This window comes from Taeniopygia guttata, chromosome 13 (genome assembly GCF_048771995.1).
Source record: "Taeniopygia guttata chromosome 13, bTaeGut7.mat, whole genome shotgun sequence".
Classification (NCBI taxonomy): Eukaryota; Metazoa; Chordata; class Aves; order Passeriformes; family Estrildidae; genus Taeniopygia; species Taeniopygia guttata.
In genome coordinates, this window is record NC_133038.1 from 6,498,050 (window position 1) to 6,517,730 (window position 19,681).

At 47.4% G+C, this 19,681-nt stretch overlaps 2 protein-coding genes across 6 annotated transcripts in view; one reads left to right on the top strand and one right to left on the bottom strand.

Annotated features, from left to right (window-relative positions):
* Nucleotides 1–19,681, top strand: part of CYFIP2 (cytoplasmic FMR1 interacting protein 2) — a 50,411-nt gene that overhangs the window by 11,968 nt on the left and 18,762 nt on the right. For 4 of the 5 annotated variants that reach the window (XM_012574938.5, XM_030284176.4, XM_072935109.1 and 1 more), the window contains exons 8-23: nucleotides 305–433; nucleotides 1,759–1,863; nucleotides 4,597–4,688; nucleotides 7,480–7,597; nucleotides 9,027–9,146; nucleotides 9,466–9,591; nucleotides 10,440–10,606; nucleotides 10,865–11,012; nucleotides 11,347–11,500; nucleotides 12,055–12,211; nucleotides 12,950–13,046; nucleotides 13,597–13,673; nucleotides 14,523–14,631; nucleotides 14,939–15,058; nucleotides 15,686–15,885; nucleotides 16,361–16,448. In XM_012574938.5, coding sequence (XP_012430392.1) covers nucleotides 305–433; nucleotides 1,759–1,863; nucleotides 4,597–4,688; nucleotides 7,480–7,597; nucleotides 9,027–9,146; nucleotides 9,466–9,591; nucleotides 10,440–10,606; nucleotides 10,865–11,012; nucleotides 11,347–11,500; nucleotides 12,055–12,211; nucleotides 12,950–13,046; nucleotides 13,597–13,673; nucleotides 14,523–14,631; nucleotides 14,939–15,058; nucleotides 15,686–15,885; nucleotides 16,361–16,448 — 2,007 coding nt within the window. The remainder of the gene's footprint in view (nucleotides 1–304; nucleotides 434–1,758; nucleotides 1,864–4,596; nucleotides 4,689–7,479; nucleotides 7,598–9,026; nucleotides 9,147–9,465; nucleotides 9,592–10,439; nucleotides 10,607–10,864; nucleotides 11,013–11,346; nucleotides 11,501–12,054; nucleotides 12,212–12,949; nucleotides 13,047–13,596; nucleotides 13,674–14,522; nucleotides 14,632–14,938; nucleotides 15,059–15,685; nucleotides 15,886–16,360; nucleotides 16,449–19,681) is intronic. The other variant, XM_012574948.5, reaches the window with a different exon arrangement.
* Nucleotides 16,482–19,090, bottom strand: FNDC9 (fibronectin type III domain containing 9). The gene is given in 2 exon segments (NM_001080958.2): nucleotides 16,482–17,945; nucleotides 18,994–19,090. A coding segment is annotated over 1 exon segment (663 nt). The 5' UTR covers nucleotides 17,939–17,945; nucleotides 18,994–19,090; the 3' UTR covers nucleotides 16,482–17,275.

A 19,681-nucleotide genomic window follows, 5' to 3' on the forward strand; every position in this document is an offset into this window, starting at 1 on the left:
AACTAGTTAAAATATTGCACAGAGACAGGAGTCAGACAGTTTGCTCAGAGGCACCCTCCTTTACATCTCATTGTCTGATGTTTGGTGTTGTGATCAGTCTGAAGAAAAGTTGTCCTGCAGAGGAAGGTTGTTTTTTCCAGGTGGTAGCATAAGCTCAGTCTTCTGCTGATAAACTTAAGAAAAGCACAAAAATGAGGTTTGAAGGATCGTCTTATTGTTCTACTTTTAATCCTTAAAATGTTTCCTGCCTCGTTTCTACTGTTCCTCTGCCCATGTTCATAATGTGGCTTCTGTTGTGTTTCAGTGTCTGCACCAACAACTAGAGGTTATCCCTGGCTATGAGGAGTTGCTGGCTGATATTGTCAACATCTGTGTGGATTACTATGAAAACAAGATGTATCTCACCCCCAGTGAGAAGCACATGCTCTTAAAGGTGAGGTTGGGCCGTGCTTGTGGGGCTGGGTGCTTGCATAGTTCCGCTGTTGTGAATTCCTAGGACAACATCTCTCTTCAACTTCTTGATTTTTTGCTCCTTTGGGCTGACATGCATCCCTTTTCTGCAGAGAGTGCCTTGTGCTCACACAAGTTGCTGTGAGTGCTCCGCAGGCACTGCAGCAGCAAAGCTGCTTTGCTTCCTCCTCTTCCTGTTCCCTTTTTGATCCCTGTTGCTTTGTGTCCTCTGCTGTGATTCCTCAGTCCTCCTCCCACTCACCTCTTTTTGTAGCTGAACAGGCTGGACATGAGTTGGGAATGTCCCACCCCAGTGCTCTGAAGTGACAGCTCTGCTGGGCAGTGCCATGAGCTGCCTCTGTTTTTGCCCTCACTTGGACCTCTCCCATCAATCCTCTGCCGTCCTTTATGGCCTTCTCCCTTATTCCCATATGAAAATCTTCCTTCCTCTCTGTCCCTTTCCTCTTCCCCATCTCCATCTCTCTGCTTTCCCCACCATCCTCCCCAATGCTGCCAGCAGCTCTGCCTGCCTGGTACTGAGCGCGTGGTGGGTGAGAGCACTGGTGGGTGCCCTACATCCTCCAAGGCTGGAAGGGGTTTTTCTGTTGTGCATGGAGGTGCAGGACCGTGGGCTTGACCTGTGTAACTGCAGAGGACATGGTAAAATCACCACCAACTTTGTAACCCAGAATTTTCTTCTCAATGCCCATTCCCAGCAATAATTCCCTGCAGAAGGCAGATGCTCCCAAGTTTGTTTTTCTAGCTGTAAAGCGTCCTCAAGATAAACATGCCAAAATATCTCTTTATTTGGTGTATTTGTCCTTGCTGTCAGTCAGTTATTGGCAATGATTGCAGTTACTATTACCATAAAAACTTCATTACAATGGTGTGAGTCAGCTCAGGTTCTCTGAAGTGTGGGGAGTTTGACTCTGTAATGATTTGTACTGAACTAATGGGGGAGGGGGAAAAATCAATCCAGGAAAATATTTTAAATTCTTCTCCAGAAGTAAACTTTGGCCTTCAGGTGGATAAAACTTTTGGGGTGCTGTTGTGTGGGGAGAGAAGGAACAAATAACTAAAGGAAGCATCCTGTGGTTTTGCACAGGCAACAGGAGCAATCCACTGTGTGTCCTCTGCCTACCATGTGCATCCTGGCAGATACAGGCACATTTTGAACATTTCCTCATGAGGATCAGGTGGTAACAGGAGCCTGAAATGGTCTTTCCTCATGCTGAGTGATGGAGGACTGTCTTTGACTTGTGCTGCTGACTTCATGCTGATGAAACCTTGCCTTTCCATCTTCTGCAGGTGATGGGGTTTGGCCTGTATCTCATGGATGGGAATGTCAGCAACATTTACAAGTTGGATGCCAAGAAGAGAATCAACCTTAGCAAAATAGACAAATTCTTCAAGGTCAGTGAGCTGTCTGTGTGAGGCTGGTGTTTATTGCAGACGAGTGGATTAATGGCCTGACCACTGCATGTGCTGCTAGCGAAAAACAAACCACAGGAATCATTTATAGGTCCTAAAACCCCAAGGGTTGAGAAGCTATCTAAGCCAAAGGCTGAGGAATGGAATTGCAGTGAGCAGGCCTGGGCACAGAGCTGCAGCAGGGGTGAGGTGAGCAGTGCTGGCCCTCAGTGCCTGCAGTGCTGGGGATGCAGAGCAGTGCTGGGGCTGCCTCTGCTCCCATGGGCAGCCAGTGGGAGCTGCAGCTCTGGCTGCTTCTGCCAAGGGCCAGAGGATGGAGAGGTTGTTTCATGGGTGAGGATGTGCCTGACTGACATGGCTTCTGTCTCTTTGCACATTCCTGAGGCAGGTTTGCAGTCTCTGTGATCTCTGTGCTTTCAGGCCACCAGCAAATCTGTTTGATTTATGGGTGATGATTCTGCTTCTCTTTCCCTCTGTGAGCTGCTGAGCTGAGGGACAGAGGACACAGTTTTATTTCATGTATAAACTGTGCTCCCTGTAGCACGGGAAAAGCTTTTGGGGGAGTTTGTGTCAACTGGGACTTGGAGGTATTCACTGAGATCTTCAGAGGGTCGCTCTGTGGTTTGATGAACTGTTTTTGTCTGGTCTGATGTGGATTTTGGGGAATCTACCCATGAAACCTGGGTGTTCCCAGTGGAAGGGTGGGAAGCAACCACATAGCACATCTGGCCATGGTCTGATCCACAGCTGGAGGCCAGGGACCACTCAGCACAGGAAAGGTTTGGCATAACCCTGTTGGTGGAGAGGAGGGCTGAGAGCCCACACAGCACGTCAGGGAAGGTGCTGCCTCCTTTCCACTGCTTCTGGGCACAGGCTGGGACTGGGAGGCATTTTGGGTTTGGAGCAGGTCAGCTGTAGGAGGCATGGTGGGATCTAGCAAAGGACAAATGAGTTGGTGGCAAAGAGCAGGAGGACAGCAGAAGAATTTCCCAGATGGAGCAGATGGAGTCCTTCCTGAGTCCTTTATTAATCTTCCCCCTGAGATGGAAAGATTAGTTTCTATTACCAACACTTGCTCCAGATCAGGGAAAATGAGAAGGTGATGATTTGTGGAAGGGCACAGAGGGCTCCTTCCCCTCAGTCTTCCAGCACAGTGGATTCTCCCTGGTGCTTCACCCTGAGGTGGGGTGAGGAGCGTGGGTGAAGAGATTGGTGGTGGTGTTGGATAGAGGATGTCTCCCTGCTTATTGCCCCAAGGTTTGTGGGTGATGTGCTGGGTGTGTGCAGGGGAGGGAAGAGGTGAGCCCAGGTTTGATGGAAGGTTGGTGTGTATCCTCCCCTGAGTGAGTGGGGACCTGTTTGCCCCAGTTTGCACCATTTTCTAGAGACAGCTCCAAGAGCAGTGGACAACAGACACCATAACCTTATGGACAGGGCAATGATGAAGTGTTTAGAAAACCTCCCATTGCTGGGGAGACTGCTTTGCAAAGGTGATTTATCACATCATACTTTAGAGTCTTCTGGGTTTTCCCTGATTCAGTGGGAATTCAACTAAATCTCTAAATCAAGCCTTCAGTGTAGAGTTTGGTCATCTTGGTGCATTCAGACAGGTTTGCTGTTGATTGAAAATGCTGTGGGCCATCAGAGAATGAGGTGAAATACCTTCCATTGCATGGAGTAACTTTCTCTTTTCCAGCTTGGTTTCCTTTTGCACTTCTCCAGCATCTACCATGGTCTCACCTAATCAGTAAAGTACCACTCCAAACTAGGAAAGACCAACTACTCCTTCACTACATCTGCTTTTTGCCTTCTGATTAAATTTCTAGTGGATTGCCCAGGAATTTGAGTAGTGAAAATGAACTACCCCTTCATTTAAACCTTTTATGGAAATGCCAGTGGGAATCCTTGATGACTGCATTACACATCCTCTGCACAACTCAGCCTGAGAAGAGTGTGATAATAGGGCAGGGAATTTGCCCCCATCTTCCCTGAATTTTGGGGCAAGGCGTTTGTAACTGGGTGAAGTTGAAGCTTCATATTTTATTCATGAGCTGTCAGTAGCCCTTCATTGGATTTTGTTTGCAAGTGGAAGTTTAGTGAAGGAGGGACCTGTCTGAGCTTGGGGTATCTTCAGAGCACTTGGAATTTATTTCCCATCCAAAACATTTTGTAAAGGGCAAGCAGAGCCATGTTACATTGCCCGTGTCTTTCTCTTCATGGAGAAGTTTTAAGACACATCACTAGCAACCACAGTGCTGAGTCCCTGGGGAGAGCTGACGCCTTCCTGGGTGTCCAAAATAGCAACATGCTGTCTTTTCATCCCTCTGTTCTCTTGGAGGATTAGGCTGGGAGACAATAAGACCTGCTGAGGACCACACTTCTCTCTTTTTGTTGTAAAAAGAGCCATTCCTCTGGCTGGTAACAGCACTGAGCCATTCTGGCTATAACCAGCCTGGTAGCAGTGAGCCCAGGGCTCCAGAGCACGCACAGGGAGTGATTCCCTCCCACAGATCATTCTCAGTCATCTCCTAGGTATGAAATGACCCTGGGTCCAGGTTTGCACTTTGCTTCAAACATCCTGACACTTTGCAAAGCTTCAGAGGTGCAGCATGCCTTTTTGGAGTCCCTTGTGTTGTGCTGGGGCCAGGCCCTCTCTTTTTCTCTCTCTCTCTCTCTCTCCGCCATGTTTCAACCATATTTTGTTTTCTTTTCCAGCAGCTGCAGGTGGTTCCTTTATTCGGCGATATGCAGATAGAACTGGCCAGATACATTAAGACCAGTGCTCACTATGAGGAGAACAAATCCAAGTGAGTGCCTGCCATAATGTCTCTTGGCTTCTGTGTGTGTCCTGAGGGCCGTGGGGGCTGCAGCCCCGCGGGTGTGCCAGGCCTGTGCCCGTGTGCGTGTCCCCGTGAGGCGCGAGTCCGGCGTGCCAGCTATGTGTGCCCACGTCTCCCTCCCTGTGCCCGTGTGGGGAGGTGGCCTCGGCGGCCCTGGGGGTGCAGCCAGCTCCCAAGCTCCGTGTCAGCATGCCCTGGGAGCAGGCAGGGCTGGGAGGGGGCTGGCAGCGAGGCAGGAGGAAGGAAGGGTGGCTGGGGCAACGCCGAGCGTGTGCGAGCTGTGTGAGTGTGAGCAGCGTGTCCCTGCTCTGGGGAGATTTTAATCCACAGCTTGCACCCCGAGGACAAAATCCTCCAGAGCATGAACACAGCAGTGGATCTGTGCAGTAGCCAGGGTGTCTGCTCTAGCTCAGGCAGGGTTCATGAAGAAGGACAGCAGCCATGAGGATTGAAGCAGAGGCTCAGATGCTCTGGGAATTAATGAACTGGAAAAGACTGAAAACGACTGGATGTGGCACTCAGTGCTCTGGTTTAGTTGACAGTATGGTGATCAGTCAAGTTTGGACTTGATGATCTTAGGGGTCTTTTCCAACCTTAATGCTTCTGAATATTGTGGGAGAACAGCAGGAGTGGAGAGTTCAGGGGCGGCCTGGGCTCACGGGCAATTTGCTGATGCCATCAGATGAATCCACAGATGTTGTTTCAGTCACAGCAGGCACGTGAGAGGCCTCACTTGTATTTGCAGCTTTGCATCATGCTCAGTGATTGCCAGGAGAATTGTAGTTAGGTTTGGATATCCTTGGAATAAGGTTTGCAACCCGTCGTGAGCACAGCCTGTCTGAGCTGTGTCTGGCTGTAGGGGAGGGTGGCACCAGGCTTTCAGCAGGCAGTGGCATCCCACCTGTGGGACTGTGTTGGGTGGAAATCAGGTTTCTCTGGTGTCTGTGAGAAGCAGCCAGGCTGGGCTGTCTCTTCAGCAGGACAGGAACTAACCTGCAGTGTCATCGCTTCTGTTTGCTCGTCCCCTTCCACCCTGGAGGGTCTGGCTTCTCTGCCTGCCAGGAACAGCCCTCCTCCCCTGCCCTCCCAAAAACTGGTTGAAAAGTGCCCATTAATTGTTCAGGAGACATTTGAAAACAATGTGTCAAAACTCCTGAGCAAAAGGTTCTCAATTAAAATTGGGAGAGAAAAAAAAGAGAAAAAAAAAGATTCTGTGTAATGTGAATTTAAAGAATATTTTTGAAAACTCTTTTTAAAGAAGAGAAAAATTGTCTGAAGATTTGCTCCTTTTTATCCCAAATCATTCAGAAAGCACATTTCAACGAAACATGAAATGTTTCTCATTTTCTCATCTCAAAACCAAGGTAGCTCATGGGCTGTTTTACCTGTGCACAATTTTAATGTCTGTCTTTGAAATCTGTCTCACCAGGTCTGTGTGCTGTACCGTACTAACCAATGTTTCTTCCTCACTCACTTGCCTTCCCAGCAAATTGCATGGGACTCCCAACTCTAACTCTGCCAAGGTGCTTCCATGTAATCCCCATTTCTTACTAATATTGTTTTTGTCACTTTCTCTCCCTCCTTGTCTCCGTGCAAGTGGAATTAATTGGTGTTTTTCCCGCATGGCGCTTTGTTTCTGCACTGTGGAGTAGGTTGTGTGTGGCAGGGAGGGCTGGGGCAGCCCTGGCCAGTCCTGCTAACCTGCCCATTGTCCAGTGGGCAGCACGTGGAAACGGGTAAGAGCCAAATGGGATGGGGGGAGGATGGATTTCACAAGGGATGATGTGGCCCAGCATTTCCAGGACCTTCTACCACCACCACAAATACTGACAAGTGCAGTCAAGTGTATGTCCATATCAGGGGCAGGTTTCTCACCTTCCTTCTGTATGGGCAGTCTAAATTGGAGAGCAGGACTATCATAAGGTGGACAATCATTTAGAGGGGAAAAAAAGTATAATCTGAACTCCTACGTTGTGGTGACAGAGTAAAACGTGAGAATCTCACTGATAGACAATTGGTTGCACAAAACATTTTGGTGGAGCCATTCTGGTTCTATATCTGGGGCTAATACATTACAGGGAGAAAGGAGATACTAAATTAAATAGACCTGGTTTGCTCCATTCCTTCATACAACCGTGCCTTTGGAAGGAGAGTGCTGCCCTTTTTTAGGATGACATTACACTGTTGCATGGTACATATCGCTCAATGCAAATGAAAATCTAGTTCAGGTAATCATATTATTCTCATCGTTTGTACTCAGGGCTGTTCACTGAGCTGGTAGCATGAGCCAGAACCAAAAACAATGGGAGGGCTAGCTCTTCTCAGTGTTTTTCTTTGCAGAAGAAGGCAGCACAACCCAGATCTGGTGGGAGGACCTCAGAGGGGATGGTTATTCTTAGGTTTAGCAGAAAGGATGCAAATGATGCAGGTCTTGGAAGTTCATCCTTCCCTGAAAGCTTGTCCCATGATGGCCTGGGGGATTGCCATCTCAGCCCTTGGGGTAGGTGAGCCCACATGGAGAGCAGCCTTCAGGGTGGATGGAGCAGACACATTCAGGCTGAGAGGTGAGGCAAGTGTCCCCATCCTGCTGTGTGAGACCACCTCTGGAAGCCCCCACACACCAGAGAGACAACACGGGCTGACATTTGCCATGAGGGTGGCATGCGTGGAGTACCTTGAAGCGGAGAGATCAGCTGTCCCTGGGGTGTCTTGAGTGGAAGCTGTGTCCTGTCCTTGACACCGTTGCTCTTTTGCCCAGGTGGACGTGCACTCAGAGCAGCATCAGCCCCCAGTACAACATCTGTGAGCAGATGGTGCAGATCCGAGACGACCACATCCGCTTCATCTCGGAGCTCGCGCGCTACAGCAACAGCGAGGTGGGCACAGCTGCACCCTGTGGCCTGGCTCTGAGGTGGACTGCTGGACCCTGACTGTGGAGAATTTTAGACTTTCTGTGCTGACAGGCACTGACCCCCAAGAGAATGCTGCATTTGACCTGAGGCCGTGGAGAAGGCTTCCAAAATGGAATGATAGAAGTGGGATCGTGGGTGTGGAGTTTGAATAGAAGTGTGTAATATCACATGGTGGAAAAAATAGAGTTTAAGGTTTTAGAATATAGTAATATATGTAAAGCAAGATGGAGGTTTAGGGCAGAGGCTGGTCCTTCTTCTTCACCTTCTTCTTCACCTTCTTCTCCATGGGTTTGGGTGGTTTTGTGTAATTGGATAAAAAATCCACATTGCGGGGCATGGGTGGTTTGCTGTTGGGTTAAAAGTGAAAATAATTTAGGTTTAATTTCTTAATTGGACAGTTTATCTTTAAAAGGCCTTGTAGAAAGAGAGATATATCTCCTTTTTTAGCTTGTTAGAGTTAAGTGCTGCAGAACTCACAGCAGCACTGTAGAGACTGTAACATAGATAAGAACTAATAAACATCTGAGTCCTAACAAGAAATGCCATCTCATGCATTTAGTCCCGACCTTGGCAAAAAGAAGCAAAGAATCCATTAGTGGACAAGCCTGGGACAGAGCAGTGTGGCAGGACCATGGTCTGTCACAGGTGTACAGTGAGGAGGGTGAAGGACATGGGTGGAGCAAACCGCTTTTGATGCAGCAATAAAGAAGTAAGTTATGAAAGGTACAAAATCACATGCACCAGGAGATCTACAGCAACAACTTCTGCTCCTTGACCACAGCTTTGTTAAAATAAGCAGACAAAAACCTGCCAACCAAATGTTTTTAATCATGTAAAAGTCAGAACACCAATGACTTGCAAATAGAGCTTTTCAATTACACAGGCCTGTCAGTCAGGGCTTTGAAAAAAGTTCACTAAGGCACCGCTGTTCATTTCATTACTGAATGCCAGTGCCCTCTCTGATGCCATTGGGATCGTTTTTTGCATGTGATCCTCATTCATCAGTGTCAGTTTAACAAATTGTAGCATTCTCAAGCACTTTTTTTTTTTGCATTTGTAAGAGCTTATTTGAACTTTAATCAGTAAAGGATTCTCAAGGATTTCAGTAGTATTAGACCACCAAAAAAGAATGGGAAAGTGGAATAAAAACAGTTAGTTATTTGCTCTGAGATGACAGGTCAGACTCTTTTTTTTCAGGGAGTAATTTGACTGTCTGTTTAAAAAGAGCCTTGCCAAGGTCGTTTTTCCTGAGGGACAGTTTATGCTTTACTCAATTCTAGCTTGGTCGTAAGGTCAGGAATTCATTTCAGGTGGGATCTGGGAGAGAGATGTGCTCACTGACTGAAGCCCCAGCAGCAAGTTGCTGATTGTAGCATGATGTGATTTCTTCCAGGTGGTCACTGGCTCAGGCCTGGACAGCCAGAAGTCGGATGAGGAGTACAGGGAGCTCTTTGACCTGGCTTTACGAGGGCTGCAGCTGCTGTCCAAGTGGAGTGCCCACGTCATGGAAGTGGTGAGTGCATCCCTGCATCACTGAAAGCAGTTTGGGATGAGTGTGGGATCAACTAAAACTGTAATTCAAACAACGATGGAAATTCTTAATTTGCAAAGTTTTGACCACATCTTAACACAAGTCCGTAGATGTCAAATGCCTGGTATGACTGGCAGCCTCCCAGATAAAGAAAAGCAATTAACTAAGTGATAATCAAATGAAGAATGTCAAAGTGTAGTGATGTCTAGAGAATGTTTTTTTTGCATATGGCCTATTTCAGTCTTTCTAGCCTATCTTCTTCCTCATTGCAGTGTTGACATGGTCTCTTTCCATCTTCTAGTACTCTTGGAAGCTGGTTCATCCCACAGATAAATTCTGTAACAAGGATTGCCCAGGAACAGCTGAAGAGTATGAGAGAGCCACCCGGTACAACTACACCAGTGAGGAGAAGTTTGCCTTTGTGGAAGTAGGTGCCATTTGCACGAGCCAGTCCAGGCTGTTTTTCTGTCCATGTTCCTCAGTCCAGGGAAAGAGAATGGAAGGGTGTTCTCACCATACTCTGCCATGTGACCCATGTTAAGGGATTAAGGGTTCCCACATCCCTTAATCTGTCCTTTAATTGCCCCTGGCCAGCGCTAGCTCTGTTGTGGAGCCAGCTGACATTGGTTTTTATCAGACATGGGGGGAACGTGAGCTGCTACTTCCAGCAGCTTCTCACAGAAGTCACCCCTGTAGATTCCTACTCCCAAGATGTTGCCACACAAACCCAGAACAGGGGGCTTACAGAGCAGTGTGATCTGGAGCAAAAGCAGCAGCTGCATTCAGGAGCTGTGCAAACACAAGAGATGCTCAGCCAGTCCCTAGGACACATCAGTTCTCAGCCTGGCTGTCTGTAAACAGTAGGAACAGTCCTCTGAGCCAGGCTCTGGGCTGCCTTCACCTTCCTCCTGCCTTACACAGCCCAGGGTGTTTTGGATGTTGTCTTATAGCTTCCTCTATGGTGCTGTTGGGCAGGGAAAGCTGTGCCCTGTGCAGATGCGGCTCTGTGTGGAGCATGTGCAGTTTCCTGGGACTGTGTGGTATTAAAGATACCAAGAGATCAGGAGTAGAAACAAGGGACAGGGGCCATTTGCAAGAAACAGATAGTATAAATGCTTTCCTCAGTTTTTTGTGACTTGCAAAGCAGCCAGCACCTAAAATTTAGCTGCCTGATCACCGGGCCTATGTTAGCTGAGTAGAATTAATTCAGTCCTGAATTCTCTCAGTGCTGGATTTATACAATGGAAAAACATCTGTGTTTAACTTTTCCTTCAGGTGATTGCCATGATCAAAGGCCTGCAAGTGCTGATGGGGCGGATGGAGAGTGTCTTCAACCAGGCCATCCGCAACACCATCTACGCCGCCCTGCAGGACTTCGCCCAGGTGACCCTGAGGGAGCCTCTCCGACAAGCTGTCAGGAAGAAGAAGAACGTTCTGATCAGGTCAGTCTGTCCCTGAATGCAGTGCAAACCCCATTTATTTATTAGTGTTACACTTTGTAATGCACAAGCACGTGGCCCTGTGTATGCTCCAGTACACAAGCAGCCAACAGTCCTTGGTCAGCAGCTCCTCCAGAGGTAACTTTTGGGCATGGTCCCACCTCAGATACCTTTCCTCTCGCATGTGCACAGCCGTAGGTATTTTCATCTTGCACTAAAATCAACCTTAAGCACTGCTTTCCCTCTCACCCCCAACTCCAGTGTCCTTCAGGCAATTCGGAAGACGATCTGTGACTGGGAGGGAGGTCGAGAGCCTCCAAATGATCCTTGCCTGAGAGGAGAGAAGGATCCTAAAGGTGGATTTGATATTAAAGTCCCACGACGAGCCGTAGGACCATCAAGCACACAGGTATGTGAATGTCTGTCTCCTGTGTGGGGAATTAATGGTCTTAGAGCCATGTAGGAGTCTCCCACCCTGTGGATTAGCAGTTGTTTCTGTGCTCTGTTCCACAAAGTCTTCATGTTGTTGTGTGTTAAGTGCTGCTTTGGTGCCTAATTTGTTGTATAATTCCCAAAGCCTCTTATTTTAGGGGATTAATTATCTCTAACTCTGAAGGAGAGTGGCTTATGTGTGCAGAGGGTGGTCACCTCCTTGGAGAAGTTACTTTTTTGTTCCCAGAACAACAAGGCCATGTGTGGTGGTGTCTGGAGAGCAGTAACTGAATGTCACCTTTTTTCCAAAGCTTTACATGGTGCGGACCATGCTGGAGTCCCTCATAGCAGACAAGAGTGGCTCGAAGAAGACTCTGAGGAGCAGCTTGGATGGGCCAATAGTCTTGGCCATTGAGGAGTTCCACAAGCAGTCCTTCTTCTTCACCCACCTTCTCAACATCAGCGGTGAGATTTTGGCAGGGGGAGGTTTGAACCCAGCCCTCGCATGCTCAGAAAGGCAAAAGCAGATCAGCTTTGCTCCTTATTGACATGTGCAGAAGATTTTCCTTGATTTTTCCCAAATCTCTTACTTCTGCCTGCTTTGAGCATGCTTCTGTGTAGTAGTCATTATGTGAACAGGGCACAGAAAGAGCAAATAGCTGCTGTTTGCTCAGAAAGGGCAAATAGCTGCAGGTGGTAGTTTGTTTTCTAGCACTGAACTTTCCTCTGTCCCAGACAAATTGAGCCACTGGACACAGAAGAAGACTTCCAGAATAAGTCTGAGGCATTCCAGTGTTCTCTGCTGGCCCTCTAGAGCAAAAAGGGTGATCCCTTCCTTCCTCCTGCATTACCAAGTGCTCAGGCAGTGTGGACATGGTCTGGGTTTAACACCAGAGACATCCTAGAAAAGTGTTCCCTACCCAAAAGCAAGGCTACAGCAGCTGCCTCCTGTGTCATGCCCTCACTGCCATCCCCAGGGGTGTAACGTGGTGGTAACATGGATCCTCTGTGCATTCCAGAAGCTCTGCAGCAGTGCTGTGACCTGTCCCAGCTCTGGTTTCGGGAGTTCTTCTTGGAGCTGACCATGGGCCGCCGCATCCAGTTCCCCATCGAGATGTCCATGCCCTGGATCCTCACAGACCATATTTTGGAAACCAAAGAACCCTCCATGATGGAGTAAGAGCTGATGGGCTCTGTTGGGACCATGCACGTGCTGGGGTTTGGGATTTTGTTCAGGAAGAAGGGTAGGCCGGTGATGAGCAGTCTTTTTGACGTGGGAGGTAAATAAATGTTCCTTGATCTGCTCTCACATGGATGGTGCTGTGTGAACACCTCGTTAGCAGACACAGAGGCGACTTCCTGGCACTGGCACTTCTTCATGTGTCATAAACAGCAGCTGGCAACTGTTGGGGTGTGGGCAGGACGTGGTGGCACTGTCACCTGCACGCAGAGCTGAGACAGATGTGTCACCAAAGGGGGTGGGCCCAAGCTAAGCTACCTCAACTGTTTTTTTATATATGGGGTAAATTGTATGAGGAATTGCAGTTCTGCAAGTGTAATCATCTTCATAATGTCTTCCTCATTAGGAAAACTTGGTTTTCTGTTGTATGGGCATTGTCAGAGCACTCTCTGGAGTGGGGGCAGGGTGAAGGCTTTTTTAAGGGCAGAGAGGAAGCCAGTGTTGATTGAAGAACTCATAATGAGCTCACTTCCAGGTCGGTTGTAGCTGCTTCTTGAAGAACCCAGGGATAAAGAGGAATTATTTGAGGGGCTGCAGGGGGTGGCAGTGATAGGCATGAAGTCAGAGAAAAGCCTTTTTTTTTGCATCAGGCAGGGTACAACATACACTGGCTGCAGTTTATGCTGATAAGCTCCAAAGTTAATTTTAGATGTGGTCTGTGTTCTTGCCCTCAGGTATGTGCTGTACCCCCTGGACCTCTACAATGACAGTGCATACTATGCTTTGACCAAGTTCAAAAAGCAGTTCCTGTATGATGAAATTGAAGCTGAAGTAAGTTCTCTTCATCTATTATATGGAAAAAGCTCACTGGGATCACACTGCCCTATTTGACCCAGCAGTTCATTACAGGCACCTTTCTCCTGAAAGAAATATCCTATCAGACTGAGACGTTTTCAAAAAGATCAGCATTTCCAGAGACCCTACAGACTCTCCTGATTAAGGGCTTCAGCTCAGCTGTACCTGTAGGGAGCCATGGAAGCCAAAAGCTGTCAAACACTGGGGACATGGCAGAGCCTGATGAGCAGAGGGTTTGAGACATCAGAGGATAACGAGAAATTCCCTGAGAGGGAAGAGTAGTTGAGGGTGGGGGACCAGGACCTGTAAGAACATGCAGAAACTATAAAGAGAGAAATGTTACTGCAATTTTCTGTTTACCTTCAGCATTGTGAGAAGTGCAGTGTGGTTTTAAGATCGTGTGACCTTTAATACATGTTTGTATTTAATGAAAGATCTCTGTTGGGTTGTATTGATCTTGCATGCGTAGGAAGGAGCTGTTCTGTGCTGGTGACACCCTTACCAAGTCTTGTTTTTTCTCCCCCAGGTGAATTTGTGCTTTGATCAATTTGTGTACAAGCTGGCAGATCAGATCTTTGCCTATTACAAAGCAATGGCTGGCAGGTAGGACAACCTGACTGCTGATGGTGACTAATGATATCACTGCATCCAAATTGCTGTTAACTAAAAGATTTTCCTCAGGGAGCAGCCACTGCAAGAAGACAAAACATAGATCATCCCTGTCCCCCAGAGCTGGCTGTCCGTGTCAGACTGGTGTAGATGGGGAAAATTAATTAAGGAGACACAGTTAAAAGTGAAAAAATAATAATTGGCATCTGGAGTAGCAGTCAGAGCAGCAGAAAAGCAAACTGAGCTTGTTACAGGCATGTCCTTGCTTGGCTTCTGTTTCTGTACCAGGCAGAGGGCTGGAAGCCTCCCATCTCTACAAAACAGGAATATGCACTTGTCCTCATCCTAGTAAAGCAGCAGGACTTGTTCTCCCTATGGGGAGGTAGAACCTTTGTGGCATATCCTCCTTATCAATTTAAAGGGCATGGATGAAACCTAGTGAGAGTCTTCTTCTCGTGGCCTCAGAGCTGAACCAAGTCTTCCATGTGCCTGCAAGTTCTGTCTCCAGGTCGCATTTGTCCTTAGAGAAGGAGGACAATCACTGTCACCAACCCAATGTTCCCACAGCAGATCTTCAAGGAGGGAACACACCAGGGGAACCACCCAGTACCTGGCACTGATATCTTTCAGCACTTTTTTTTTTTTATCTTTTTGAATGTTTTAGCCACAAATGACAAGCAGGGCAGTCCCCAGATAACAACTACTGCTCTTTGATTTTGTGTGCAGAGATTTCTTGCAATTCAGAGCCAAGATTAAAAGAAGGGCTAAAACAACTCTGTAAAGACTCATAGAGAAGCTGATAGTGTACATTTTTATTTTCCTTACATTGCTTCCCTTTTTCAGTGTTTTACTGGACAAACGTTTCCGGGCTGAGTGCAAGAATTACGGGGTGATCATTCCATACCCACCATCCAACCGCTACGAAACGCTGCTCAAGCAGAGGCACGTCCAGGTACAGTGCAAGCAGCAGACTCCAGTACTCATCACTCCTGGCATGTTTTCCATTTGGTGGTGGAGGGCATCCTAGCTGAGATTGGCTCTGCACTGAGAAGGATTGAATCTGTTTGTGACACAAAAATGAGTTATGCTTCACATTTCCCTCATTCCTTCTTAAGTAATCTACACTCAACCAAGGCACTTGCGCCACCATTTTCATGTTTAAGCAGATTTAGAGGTTTGGTTTTAATTTGTGTGTTGAGTAAAAAATAAAATACCTTTTCCCCATCAGTATATAACATGCACATCTTTGCTTTTGCCAGTTGCTGGGCAGATCAATCGACCTGAACAGGCTCATTACCCAGCGCATCTCTGCAGCCATGTACAAATCATTAGACCAGGCCATCAGCCGCTTCGAGAGCGAGGACCTGACATCCATCGTGGTAAGAACTTTTGTTGACTCTGAGTATGAGCAGGGAGACTAATACACTGCTGTGGATGCACAGTCATCTATCTTCTGAGTTCTCCTGCAGTAGGTTTCAACCGGTCATGTATTTTCCTTTATGCTGCTGAGTCTTTAGTTTAAAGCTGTTATTCAGCTTTAATTGCGTTATTATCAGACCATTAAGTATCTGTGTAAATCATAAGGTGACAATCAGCAGTTAGACTTTGTAGAGCTCATATAAGAGAGTACTGTAAACTGGGAGAAGGAAATCTTGGCTTTAATTCCCAATTGGATGAAGGTGACTGTGACATTATTCACGTGCGTACAGGATTTTCTGTCTTTGATATGTTACAGGAGCATCAGAGTCAAGCAGTGTAAAATTACCAGTTTCTACCTTTGGAGGATTCTGAGGTGAAAGCCAGCCAGTGCTCAGTGGGGGATGAATTAATTTTGCTTCCTGCAGGTTCACAAAATACTGGACCAGGACCCCCTTGAGTGGAAGTGCAATTGGCCTTGGCCGCTGAGTTGAATTGATGTCTTTAGTTCTGCGTGCATGTGAATAAAAAACCACTCCCCTGGCAATTAAATCAGCTATTTCTGTTGTAATACATTTTATGTGCTGCAGGAGCTGGAGTGGCTCTTGGAAATCAATCGCCTGACCCACAGGCTGCTGTGCAAGCACATGACTCTGGACAGCTTCGATGCCATGTTCCGCGAGGCCAACCACAACGTGTCCGCGCCCTATGGGCGCATCACCCTGCACGTCTTCTGGGAGCTCAACTTCGACTTCCTGCCCAACTACTGCTACAACGGATCCACCAACAGGTGAGGAGGGAAAGCAAACCCACCTGGAGACCCTGCTTTTCTTTCCAGAACGTCAAACTTCCACATAAAATTGAGATGCATTGTGGCAAGGTTTGTGCTCCCTGTGGGATGCAATTGTTACTCTTAAAACAAATTGGAAACTCACCATCTTCCTTTGGTCTTGAAAATGTTAGTAACAAATTCAAGCAGCAGTTAGACAGTAATTGAAGTGGCTGAGGGTTGGTTTGCTCAGCAGGAGAGCTCTGGTAGCTGCTCAGATACTGTTTTCTTGCATGCCAAAAATGAGAAGAAATCTCTCTTTTGGTAGATTTTACACCACCAGCAGATTGTGGCAGGATTTTGCATTTCTGTTGGTGTAGCTCGAGTGATGAATTCTAACTAGCCTGCAACTGCAGGTCATCCCAGACCATGCCCTGTGTGTGATAGTTAACCAGGCTCTGCCCACTTCCCTCCCCGTCTCCCGTGCCTGCCGCAGGTTTGTGAGGACAGCGATCCCCTTCACACAGGAGCCCCAGCGGGACAAGCCAGCCAACGTCCAGCCCTATTACCTCTACGGGTCCAAGGTCAGTAAATGAGCCACAACAGCCAGAGGGGTTGATGTTGGGAATATTTATTTAGGAAGACAAACAAATGCAAGGACTGGTTCATTTACATAGTGTTGGGTGTGAACGAGCAGAGTCACATTGCTGTGTGCAACCTAACAGACATGCAAGAAGATTCAATGTGCTGTTGCTGTTGCTTTTCCATATTCTTCTTCCTAAAATGCCCATGTTAAGAGGTGTCAGCACAGTTCTTGCTTGGTGTTGGCACTGAGACTGAGTCAAATCCATCTAAATGCACAGGCAGGTGAGCAAGTTGGTGCTGTGATGCACTGATGCTCCCCAAGGAAGGTACCACTTCAGGAATCCCATTTTCTGTTCAAGATGGGAATTACTAAAATGCTTGTGTGTGCGCTACTTAATACTGACAAAAAGCTTTTTTCTCAAGCTGCAATGACTGTTTATGCAGGCGTTACAAGGGCTTGGGCTGTGGTGCTGGTGGAGGGGCACTCAAGTGTGGAACTACTTGAGTGGAGTTTATTTCTTCTGCACATTGACTGATGACTCTGAAATGAACCTACAACACTGATGCACATGAACTAATGACACTACAGTCTGCCAAGCCTGGCTGTTCCCAGAGTGCTGACTTGGTTTCTTTTTCAAAAATCTTCAGCAAATGAGAGTATTTTTGTCACTTGACAAAAATCTTTCTCCCTGTGACCAATGTCTACACATCATGTTCTACCCTGGGACAGACAGCTGCCATGGACACACAGACAGTCCTCTTGGCAAGAGCTGGGAAAGAGCAGGACAAACCAAACCTCTAAGCAAGATTTTGTTTTCTTTTGCTTTCATTGAAGGCCATGCTGTGGCAAGATGGCCCTTTTATCATCGCTGTTTTTGTAGGAAAAAAAGCAGTGAGGGGAGTTATACGGGCTCTCCTTCACGAAACTGGAGCTCCTCATTAGCACGGTGGTCATGGGCACTTCCAGGAGCTCCTCTCTCAGTCCATCACTCAGGGGCTCCTCTGGTGAGCCACTTCCTTCCCCCACTTCTTCGGGGCTGCTGTTGGGGTGCTTCAGCCTGGCAGCCCAGTGGCAGCGCGCAGACCAGAACTGCAGGCAGCCATAGGCCAGGAGGACGAGGAAGCAGAGGAGCAGGAGGCTGCTCACCATCCACATGGACGTGGTGGGCTCGTGCTTGGAGCCGCCGAAAACCAGGGGGATTTTGTCCAGCGTGTGGAAGGTGGTGCAGTGGTTGCTGGAGGGGTAGGAGTTCTTGCAGGTGATGCAGAGGACGTAGATGGTGGAGGGCGTGAGGCGGTGCAGCACCAGGGAGCTGAGGGGGTGCGGCACGCGCTCCTCGCGGTGGAAGTTCTGCCGCAGGTAGCCGGCAAAGACGCTGTTCCAGTTGGGGCGGTACATGACGTGGTAGTAGTTCTCTGGGCAGGGGCTGCTCATGGCCCAGGACACGGTGGCACTGGTGTAGGTGATGTTGTGCACCTCGATGTTCATCGTGCCCCTGAAACCAGATGCAGGGAGAGGCTCAGGCTGCTGATTCGTGTCACTGACATTGATGAAATCTTTCCACTTCCTTTTACTCTCCCTTAGTTAGATTGGACTCAAGACTATCCTGGCTCACTTAGGTTACATGCTAAAATTACAAAAGACAAATCCTGCTGTTGCCCAGACTATTGTATCACTCTGCTTCATAACAAAAACATCCAGTTGGAGCACAGGGTATACTTTTTGCTTCAGTTATATTTTTTTTTTAAATCTCTGTGACTTCTTGTCTGTATCAGAAGCTATCTTAGCTTTTTGTTTCCCACAAAATAAAAAGGATACTGCAAGTGTGATTAGCATAAAGTGATAATTAAACTAGCTTCAGCTTGCTTTGTGAAGCTGCCAATCAACAGATATTTTGATTTTACGCCTAAATGGCATTTAGAAAGCTCCATAATGGTTAATTCACTGTTTTAAGTTGTCACAGCATTTTCTTTGCTTTCCTTGATTAATAAAGTATAAACTCTTTCTGTTCCTGCAGCATCTCACACTGCAATATCAGGGTCTTAAATGTGAAATCTGTAGGTTGGGGAAATATAAAAGCAGTACCTTTAGGGAAACACAAATATAGGAATAATAAGAACAAAGACAGAAAAAAGACACCGTCTGCGTAACAAATTTAAACATTTAAACTGATTTGAGCCATAGCTAGTGAGTAGTAGATGATGATCCCTGATGGTGCAATGTCCTGTAGTTTTTTAATACTCTCTGAACTGTGTGGCTGTTTAGCAACAGCCACAAATGACTCAAACACATCACTCCTTTAGATCCCCAAAGTGCTCTCTGAGCCTCACTGCAGAGTTCTCTGTCCTGGCCAGAGAGTGCTCAGAGCAGCACCTCCCTTCAGTTGAGCTGGTTTACTCTTTCCTTTTTCCTCTCTCTCTAACAATAACTAACTTTCTTTTCCTTTCATTCATTCAAAAATAAGCTCATAGTAATGACTGCTAATCTGTCCTTACATGAGGCTGCACGTGCCCATGCTGAGCCCTCCCAGAGCCAGCACTTACCTCCAGCCAGGTCCTCGCTGGTGACAGAGGTGACAGGTCTGGTGACAGTGGCTTCAGGCAGTGCCTTGCCAGCACTCACCTCCCTCCTGCCTCTGCTAAATCCCTTCCCTGAACTCCCTCGTTTATACCCAGCTCAGGCTCCGTCATCTCTCACCATGGCAACCAATAGGAAAAGATGGGCAGGCATCTTCGAGTGATTTGGGAATGTTATCCCTAAAAGCTTCTGCCTGGGAGAAGTGTGTGTCTCCAAGGCAGGAAAAAACAATCCAGGTAGGGTTTTTTGCTGGCTTATTTGGGTTTTATTTTTCTCCTGTATCCACAGTCCCCCGGCAATACCATCACTGAGCCCCAGCAGGCTCTGGGGTTACACGTTGGCACATGGTGTGAACTCTGGGTACCCATTAACTCAGAGACGCTGTCTTTAATTCTGTGATTTCTTGTACACGTAAACTACTGATTTAAGTGAGAGCCATAAGCAGTACATTTTGATCTCTGATGGTGCTGCAATTTCCAGTAGCCTTTTAATATTTTCTAAACCGTGTGATGGGAGTAGGAATTGGGTTTTCAAAGACTTTGACCTCCTGCTGAACTGCATGGCATTAAGACCCGCTGTTCTTTGCATGCCTCTGACTTACAGACAGCTTGGGGATGTCTCCTGTCAGTCTGGTGAGAGGGCAGGAGGGAGAGG